Source organism: Amphiprion ocellaris, chromosome 9 (genome assembly GCF_022539595.1).
Source record: "Amphiprion ocellaris isolate individual 3 ecotype Okinawa chromosome 9, ASM2253959v1, whole genome shotgun sequence".
Classification (NCBI taxonomy): Eukaryota; Metazoa; Chordata; class Actinopteri; family Pomacentridae; genus Amphiprion; species Amphiprion ocellaris.
In genome coordinates, this window is record NC_072774.1 from 2,276,774 (window position 1) to 2,287,437 (window position 10,664).

At 35.4% G+C, this 10,664-nt stretch overlaps 1 protein-coding gene across 3 annotated transcripts in view; it reads right to left on the reverse strand.

Moving 5' to 3' along the window:
* The window catches only part of ephb6 (eph receptor B6), a 69,262-nt gene that overhangs the window by 34,101 nt on the left and 24,497 nt on the right, over window positions 1-10,664 (reverse strand). For all 3 annotated transcript variants that reach the window (XR_008602796.1, XM_023270797.3, XM_055013772.1), the window contains one exon: window positions 1,559-1,831. Coding sequence is in view for 2 of the 3 variants with exons in the window: in XM_023270797.3 (XP_023126565.1) it covers window positions 1,559-1,831 (273 nt within the window). In the remaining variant the exon portion in view is untranslated. The remainder of the gene's footprint in view (window positions 1-1,558; window positions 1,832-10,664) is intronic.

Consider the following 10,664-nt stretch of genomic DNA (forward strand, 5'->3'; position numbering starts at 1 on the left):
ATCGTCGTCTGTTGATGTTAATCAGCATCACTGAGAGCTCAACAAACGTCTTTGTTCGATTTGTTTTGATATTCAAAGGTTGCAACACCATAAACCTGAACTAACCGAGGCCTAATGAAGAAACCTGAATCATTAGAAGTGATTATCTGAGCGACCTTTAGCTGCTAACTGAATCTAAAACGTGTCGCTCTCTCATGTAGCAGCAGATTTGGAGGTCAGATAGATAAAAAACATTCAATTTTCTTTCCATCAAGAAACCAGAAGGTTGTTTCAAACACTTATTCTGACGGTTTTTCAGGGATAATCCTGAGAAAACAGGTTTTTATCTCAGAAACAAGAAGAATGAAGAGTAATTAGGTAAAAGAGGCTGTGATGTGGTTATATGAAGGAGGTGGAGGATGGAGTTTATAGATTTAGATTTCATTTACTATGGGAATACTTTGAAAGTATTCAGCTTTATTTACCAGCTCAGTTTGGTTTTGTTATTTCCTAAAATGTGATACAGTCACTATTATAATCATATGAATTTCTTTCTAAAAAAACATATATATATACTACTGTTATTAATTTTACTAAAGTTTTTCTTCACATTGTTAAAAAAAAAGTTTAAAAAAAAAAACAAAATTCTGGTAATTGAGGCAGCAAAACGAGTATATACATTAATTTTCCCTTCATTAACATACCTTAAAAATATTATTAATACAATATTTTTATATATTATTTAAAATATTATTAATATAATATTTTTGTATGCTATTTAAAATATTATTAATATAAAATTTTACATATTTAAAATATTATGAATATACTATTTTTATATATTCTTTAAAATAATATTAACACAATATTTTTATATTTTATTTAAAAATATTATGAATATAATATTCTTATATATTGGTTCAAATAATATTAATATATTTTTTAAGATATTAATATAATATTTCTATATGTTATTTAAAGTTATTAATATAATATTTTAATATGTTATCTAAAATATTTCTAATATAATATTTTATATATTGTTTCAAATGTTATTAATATATTTTATATATTATTTAAAATATCATTAATATATTATTTCTATATGTTATTTATATTATTATTTATATGTTATTTTTATATATTATTTAAAATATTATATATGTGTGGGGTTTTTTTGGTTATTTTTAAAAGTAAATATCCTTTGTTAAACATTTAAAAGCAAAAAAAATGCCATTGATCTCCAGACAGACCATATTTAAACTGTGTTTATCTGAACTATATTTTAGCAGATTATTTATACACTGATAAAAATACATTTTTGTTGATGACACATCTGTATTACATAAGATCACTCTTATTTAACAAAGTGATGTAAAATTACAAAACCAATTCTTCTCTTCCTCTTATTTCTAATTAATTGTGTTGATTTTTTAAAATTAAGAATTCATAGTATTAAAGCCGAATTTAACAGGTTCAACTGTTTTAGTATTTTGTACGTGGATTATTTGAAATTTGATGGGTGGGACGTAAAATGTCGTCCAGTTGTGGACTCATTAAGGCGGCTGTCGGGCCTCACCTCGGCCGCCCAGGTCTTCTCCAGCTCCCTCTGAGAGTCGGCCTGTTTGTAGTAGAGGGTCAGCGTCTCTCTGCAGGTCGGCGACGGCGACCGGAGGCTGGAACAGTCCCGGACCGAGAACCTGAGCGTGACGAAGACCCGGGGCGCCGAGTGTCGGTACAGGAAGGGCGTGGCCAGCCAGTTGTCCTGCAGACGGGGGTTCTGGTTCACATTGCAGACCTCGAAGGTCCGGATGAGTTTCCCCCGATCGTCCAGAACGCTGACTTCATCCCACTGGAACACAAACACAACAAGAGCTTTATGGAACCGAATAGAGTGCTGGAATGGTTCTGTTAGAGTCTTAAAGTTGGTTTACAGTGGGTATGAAAAGTATTCCAACCACCTTAAATGTTTCACTCTTTCTTATATTGCAGCCATTTGTTAAAATCATTTAAGTTCATTTTTCCTCATTAATGTTCACACAGCACCCCATACTGACAGAAAAACACAGGATTGTAGACATTTGAATCAACTGAAATATCACATGGCTGTAAGTATTCAGATCCTTTGCTGTGACACTCGTATATTTAACTCAGGTTCATTTCTTCTGATCATCCTGGAGATGGTTCTACACCTTCACTGGAGTCCAGCTGAGTTCAATTATATTGATTGGACTTGGTTAGGAAGGGAACACACCTGTCTAGATAAGACCTGACAGCTCACAGTGCATGTCAGAGCCAATGAGAATCATGAGGTTGAAGGAACTGCCTGAAGATCTGGCCAAGGTTACAAAAGAACTTCTGCTGCACCTAAGGTTCCTAAGAGCCCAGTGGCCTCCAAAATCCTTAAATGGAAGACTTTTGGGACGACCAGAACTCTTCCTTAAGCTGGCCGAGAGGTAAAGAAGAACCCAAAGATGACTGTGGCTGAGCTCCAGAGATGCAGTGGGGAGATGGGAGAAAGTTCTACAAAGTCAACCATCACTGCAGTCCTCCACCAGTCGGGGCTTTTTTAGCAGAGTGGACCAATGGAAGCCTCTCCTCAGTGGAAGACACATGAAAGTTAAAAAAGCACATGAAGGACTCCAAGATTCTTTGGTCTGATGAGACCAAGATAGAACTTTTTGGCCTTAATTCTAAGCAGTATGTGTGGAGAAAACCAGGCACTTCTCATCACCTGCCCAATACAATCCCAACAGTGAAGCATGGGGTTGGCAATAATAAATAGTTAGCTAAAAGTCATAAATAGCTAGCTAAATCACCAAACAGTTGGCAAATAGTAACAAATAATTGGCTAAACATCATAAATAGTTGACCAAAAGTCATAAATAGTTAGCTAAACTAGAAAACAGTTGGGTAATAGTCATAAATAGTTAGCTAAATGTAATAAATAGTTAGCTAAATGTACCAAACAATGGGCTAATAGCAATAAATAGTTAGCTAAACAAAATAAATAGTTGGCCAAAAGTCATAAATAGTAAGCGAAACTAGCAAACAGTTGGCTAATAGTCATAAATAGTTAGCTAAACTAGAAAAGTTAGCTAATAGCAATAAATAGTTAACTAAACTAGCAAACATTTGGCTAATAGTAATAAATAGATAACTAAACTAGAAAACAGCTGGCTCATTGTAATAAATAGCTAGCTAAAAGTAACAAACAGTTAGCTAAAACCCATAAATAGCTAGCTAAATAAGAAAACATTTGGCTAAATAGTAATAAATAGTTAGCTAAAAGTGGCAAACAATTAGCTAAAATCCACAAATAGTTAGCTTAACTAGAAAAGAGTTTGCTAATAGTAATAAATGTTAGCTAAACATAATAAATAGTTGGCTAAAAGTCATAAAAAGTTAGCTAAACTAGAAAACATTTGGCTAGTAGTAATAAATAGTTAGCTAAAAATACCAAACAGTTACCTAAATCCATAAATAGTTCGCTAAAGTAGAAAACAGCTGGCTAATAGTAATAAACAGTTAGCTAAAAGTAACAAACAATTAGCTAAAATCCATAAATAATTAGCTAAACTTGAAAACAGTTGGCTAATAGTAATAAATGTTAGCTAAACATAATAAATAGTTGGCTAAAAGTCATAAATAGTTAGCTAAATTAGAAAACATTTGGCTAGTAGTAATAAATAGTTGGCTAAAAATACCAAACAGTTAGCTAAAATCCATAAATAGTTAGCTAAACTAGCAAACAACTGGCTAATATTAAAAATAGTTAGCTAAACTAGGAAACAGCTGGCTAATAGTAATAAATAGTTAGCTAAAAATGACTAATAGTGAGCCAAATGGTAGATCAAAATGTTAACTAATAGTAATAATAAGTAATTGGCTATGTAATGAATATTTAGCTAAATGTATTTAATAGTTGGCTAAAAGTCATAAATAGTTGGTGGCAGCATCATGGTGTGGACAGGACAACTGAGCAAAGGGTCTGAATACTTCTGGCCATGTGATATTTCAGTTTTTTCTTTTAAATAAATCTGCAAAAATGTTCTGTGCTTTTCTGTCAGTATGGGGTGCTGTGTGTACATTAATGAGGAAAAAATGAACTTAAATGATTTTAGCAAATGGCTGCAATATAAGAAAGAGTGAAAAATTTAAGGTGGTCTGAATACTTTCCGTACCCCCTGTACATCCCGCAGGATCAATACTGAGCTGAGCCGCTGGTTTAATAACACACAGTTCAGCTCCACATACAATAGAAGCTTTTCTACTCTGTGGTATCGGATCCTTTGTCCTCGCCGATGTGGGTCGACTCGGCGTCCCACTGCCCCACTATTCACTCTCCACTCTCTAATTAGCCAATCAATGATTATTAAAGCAGTATTTAATTAAAGCCCCTCATGGTGAGACTACATGATTGATGTCGATGAGTTCTCAACCTTTTTCTGCTTCGACACAATCAGCTGAAAAAATGTTGTTTAGTCTGAAAATGAACAGAATTTATGAAAGTCTGTCAGAGGAAGTGAAGCACAGCAGAGATCTGAGCTAAATGCTAATGTCTGCACAGAGATGATGCTGCTTTCTAATGTTCAACATGTTCAACATCTCATTTTAAAAGGCAGCAAGCTAATGTTGGCTAATTAACACCAGACATGGTTGTAGTTTGGTCACTTTTTACCACAGTTTATTTTTAAACCTCTTTTTATAATATTTTTTTTATGTTGAAACATGCAGAGCGGTTTTTTCAAAATCATTAGTACCAACGTAGCACGGACTGTATTATTAGTATATCATGTGTTTGCTAATACACTTCCACCCTCTAGTAGCCTCAGCATTGTCCATATCAACACCTGCAGTTCCTCGACTGCCCACTGGAGGCTCCAAAAGTGACTCCATCTGCACAGAGCTCCATGTTAAAATGTTAAACTTTACAGTAGAAATAAACGTGTTTACAGCCCCGCACAAAAAGCCATTCTGGTCTCTGTAGGTAACTCCTTCATCCATGACAACTTCACAGGTTGTGAATCTTTATACAAGTCAATCATGTGAACCATATTGAGTCTTAAAGTTGTGCATAATTAAGGACATAATCAGGACAGTCCACGACTTCTCAGCTCCAGTCACGCTTCACCTCTTTACTCGACTCCAACCGTGCACAAGAATTCCAATGAGCCTAGACTGACTGACTGCGCTACTTTACTGTTTACCACTAGCTGTTGAAACATTTTGCTCAAAACAGAAGAAGTCGACCTCTTAATGATGGTGGTAAAACTCCAAAAACCCTCAAAAGCAACACGAAGCATCGGCTAGGAATCATTTGTACCAAATTGTGTGTCAATCCATAAACCAGACATTGAGATATTTGATCCTCTGGGGACCATGAATCTGTGTTCAAACTCTCATGTTGATCCATCTAAAAGTTAATTACAGTCCAAACCAAACACTTCCTCTTCCTAAAACCTTCCAGTGTGTCACTTCAGAAATGTGTCCTGGTTTGGTTGGATAACCTGCAGACGATAACGTCAGAGGTTTTAAATCTGTTTTGTTTCCTCAGAACAGAGAAACAAGGACGCCTCTGAAAAGACCTGTTGATGCTGAGTTTCTTCAAAGCTTTGTGTGTTGAGTTGGAGGATAAGTACGAGAGAAATGTGTTTTCACAACAAGGTGAAATTTTCAATTTAACCGTCTGAACCTAAAAACCCACCAACAGCTTTCATTTAAAACAATGAAATAACGTCACACCGTTTATCGGAAACTATAAAAACAGAAGAAAGCATCTGATTGTCAGATTGTCAGATCTTGACACAATTATTTTCATTATCTGTGAATTTATCTCAGTTAACTGTTTATAGTTTGCATTAATATGCAAGTAAACTGTAAAAAGGTGAGTAATTCAAATTGCTATTTATGAAAAATGAAATAAATCTGTCTCTCAAAGTTTACAAAAATATAAATAGTTAAATATCCTGCAGTGAAAGATGATCCACAGTGATGTAAAATGATCATAAAACACTGTTGAGAGGGTTAATGTGTTCCATCGGTATAATCCAGGATCTTAATACGCTCAGATCTGCTCTGGTTCACTTTCATTGTTCTGCTGCGACAGCTGGCACACTGTTGTGTGTCGGACTCGTGGCAGCTGTTGTGTCATAAAATTAGCAGATTTGCTTGTTTTGGGGAAGATGGATGTGAGTGAAAGACTGAATGTGAATGAGGCTGTCAGATGTAAATGCAGACGCTGGGTTTAGTTTCACCAATTATCCAGAACAGCGGCTCTGAGGATGAAAAGACGGAGCGACGAGCCGCTCTCTGCTGTAAAACACGAATTATGCATTCGGCCTCATCATCATTATTCTGATGCCGACAATAGCAGGAGGACAAAAGGTCCCGACGCCCTGCAGGCTGCATTCAGACGGTTTTATTCCTGAAGCTGAAGAATCTGAGAAGCATCGCACACAGGAGGCTTCATAACATCTAAATAATGATCAGAATAGAAGAGTCAGAGGACAGAACTCCATCGACAAGTTCAGATCTACTACATCTACCAGCCCACATCCACTCCGTCTACCATCTACTGGTCCAGATCCACTCCATCTACTGGTCCAGACCCACTCCATCTACCATCTAGCATCTACCAGCCCAGATCTACTACTTCTACCGTCTACCAGCCCACATCCACTCCGTCTACCATCTACTGGTCCAGATCCACTCCATCTACTGGTCCAGATCCACTCCATCTACTGGTCCAGATCCACTCCATCTATCAGTCCACATCCACTCCGTCTACCATCTACCCACCCAGATCCACACCATCTTGTGGTTGTTTTGCATAATTTTTGTGGTCTTTTTATGTCTCCAGCCTTGTGGTTGTTTTATGTCAATTTCCAGTGGTTTTACACCTTTTTTGTGGTCTTTTTGGATCTCTTTGCATTTGTTTTGTCTATTTTCAGTTGCTTTGTGCCAGTTTATGGAGGTTTTGTATATTTTTGTGGTCATTTTGTGTCCGTTTCTGACTCTACATATCTGTAATTCCATTCTGAGGAGGTAAGGTTCCAGTTTGAGATTCTACAGCATCATTCTGACAGTTCAAACTTCATTTAAGGATCTAAACAGGTCAACGTTGACTTGTTGGAGTGAATTACAGAAATCTGGAACTGGAATTATGAGAAGTCAGAATTAAACTCTACATAAACTGGAATCAGCTGCAGAATTCTAGATTTCTGTGATTAGAAACACGTGAAGTTAAAGAATGTCGATGATCTGAAACGTTCTTTCCGACTGGTTGCATCACAGATTTCTGCAGCATTAATGAAGTCTGAACTTCTGTGGCATTGCGTGCAGCTTCTGTAGCTTTCGTTAAAAACACAGCTTTGATTTGTTTTCTGACCTCCACCTCCCCCCACCTCCCGGTTTGTCCTCGTCTCGTTTTCTGAAGGCAGGGAGAGAAATCGGGCCAGATTGGGAGGAGGGGAGGACGAATCACTGGAAAGGAAAAAACTAGGGACGACTCATCGGAGTGATTTAATGTGAAGTGAAACGCTGGAGAGCCGTGGCGGTGACGGAGGACCAGGAGGAGCTGGACTCAGCCGTGGACGTCCAGGAGCAGGAAAATAAAGCCACAGCATATGCACATGTACACAGCAGAGCGTAAAGCAGAGCAGAAAGGGAGAAAACAGAAGGGAAAGAGTCGAGACTGAGTCGAGGATAAAAGACGAATAAGAGGAGGAGACTTCTGAGCGGTGAAGGGCAAAGAGAGATTAGATTGAAAGAAAAAGAAGCCTCATAAGAGCTGCACGACAGATATCGCTTCAGCATTTATATTTAATGAGCACGGAAGAAAAATTACCTCAAACAGCTCAGGCTATGAGTGTTTTTACTACACAATGCTAAAACTAAACTCTCATGGTTCTCATTTTCCATGAAAAGAAGCCTGATATAATATAATTTACTCTCATTTAACCCTCCTGCTGTCCTCATTTACAGGCACCTAAAAATAGTTTCTTTGTCTGAAAAAAATCCAAAAATTCAGTAAAAAAATTCCCCAAATTTCTGAAAATTTGCCAAACCTTCAGCCAGAAAATTCCAACAATTCCTTAAAAGTTTCCCTTAAAAGTTCTATTTTTAAAAAAATCCTCCAAATTTGGCAAGAAAATTCTTGTAAATATTTTCAAAAAATGAATAAAAATCTTCCAAAAAAATCCTAAAAATATCTAAAGTGATTCCATATATATCAGTAAAACTTCTGATATTTTCTTTAAGAACATTCACATAAAAATCAACCAAATTCCAGCAAATTTTGTTGGTTTTTGCTTGATTTTTTGTGAATGTTCTTAAGAAACATTTTTAACATTTCTTTTTTCCACCAAAAAATGTTCAAAGATTTCCCAAAAATGTTGAAAATGTGGACATCAGAAGTTTCACTGTGCAAATTTTTTTCCCTCATATTTTCAAACTTTAAAACGGGTCAATTTTGACCTGCAGGACGACACGAGGGTTCAGGGCAGCTAAAAATATGCAGAAACAGGAAAGAAACACTAAAAATAAAGATTTGGCTGCAAAAAATAAAAAACCATTAGTTCGATAGTTTGATCATGTAAATCAGCAGCGACATCCAAAATAAAAACTGTTCTGGACATCTTTAACAGAATGGGAAAGGTTCCAAACAGCTTTTTAAAATTATTTTTGATGCTTAGTTTACAGATTTAAAAAGGAAAATTCTATTCTTCTACTCTAGAATGATTCATCCACAGGAAATTACTGCATTTTTTTTAATACTGTACAAATATTACATGTTGCACATCCCTATAAAATAAAAAACAACCATACTGCATGTGGTTTTTCATGAGTACAATTTTAGAGTTTGCATAAATTCTTGTTTGTGTAGAAAAAGTTTTTCAAAAGTACAAAATATGAATAATTGACAGGTCTGAATGTGATGATTTTCTGCTTGTAAAGTCTGAAATCACTGAAAAAACTCAAATATTGCAGCGTTTCCAGAGGTTCACACACTGGATGAAAATCTGGAAATCCATCTTCTTATTATTGTTTTTTAATCTGCTGATTCCTTTTAGCCACAAACTTCTGTTTATGATTTAAATGCGCCACAACCAGCTTCTGGGAAGTTAAATGTAAAGTTTCAGCATATAAAGAAAAAGAAAAAAGAAAAAACAGACAGCTAAGGAGTTAAAAGGAAAAAAATAAAATAAAAAAATAACATTTAAGAGTAAAGGTCACTTCTTTTTTTGGTTAAAGAGATATTTGATTGAATCATTTTGAGTAAAAATGACACATTATTCTCTTAATCGGCTCAATATTCCTGCATTTGTTGGATTTACATCTCAGAAAAACTTATTACAAAAAAAAAACATTTTCTTTTTAGCATTGTGCAGCTCAGGTTCACACGGATAATAATAATGATGATGACAACAATAATAACAATAATAGTTATTATTATTATTATTATTATTATTATTATTATTATTATTATTATTATTATTATTGTTTATTATTTTATTGTTATTTTTATTATTATTGGTAATATGTTTAGTTCTGTCTAATCAATCAATCAATCTTTTCCGATTATTCTTTTTATTCTATAGATTCTAATCAGACTCAGTCTCTCACAAACCTCCATTAAATGATTTAAATCTGATCAGCGTCTATGAAGATAAATGCTTCAATGAACAACAACAGTAGAAAAAAATCATTTTGTTGTTTCAGGTTCAGAAAAAGAAAATAAATATAATATGAGCTGGTTCAACATTACAAGAATGTGGAGTAAAGATGACAAAATCCCTCCAATCATGTCAGGATGATTCATTATTTTACATCATCTGCAGCTCTGCTTCACACACTGAATAATATTCTGTCTAATCAATCTGTCTTTTCTGATTATTCTTTTTCATTCTACGGATTTCTTTCATTTCAGTCTCACACAAACCCTCACAAAACACAAAATGAAAAATAGAAAAAACACATTTCTTGCTTATAAATAAAAGAATAAAAGTGTGAGACAGAAAGCAGCTGCTTTAGAACTGGAATCCACTAAAAGACTTAAAAAAAGAATCCAGGAGTGAAGTTTGCTTTTGTTGCTCTGGTAGATATTAAAGTTTTATTTCTTCTCAGGGTCGTTGCTGAAAATTCAAAGAAAATAACAGAAAAACAAAATCTATCTAAAATAAATGTCAGTTTGTTTTTTATTATTTCCTGTACAGTGCAGCTTAGCTCTGGTTGTAAGAACATCAACAGAATGTAAAGATGGTTAAAGAGCAGGAGGAGAGAGTTCAGAGCCTGGAGGAGGATGGAATAAAGAGATGGAGGGAGGAAAGGGTTAAAGAAGAAGAGCTAACACACACACACACACACACACACACACACACACACACACACACACACACACACACACACACACAACACACACACACACACCACACACACACACACACACACACACACACACACACACACACGCACACAGCCTTCTTTCTGCTCAGCTCGACGCCGCGGGTCAAACAACCAGATCTCCATCTCAGAGCACTTCAATCCAGGAACCAGAAAGAAAGAAAGAAAGAAAAAAGAAAGAAAGAAAAGACTCACGCAAACACTTGACGTTCTCACACGCACGCCGCACACACACACACACACACACACACACACACACACACACACACACACACCACACA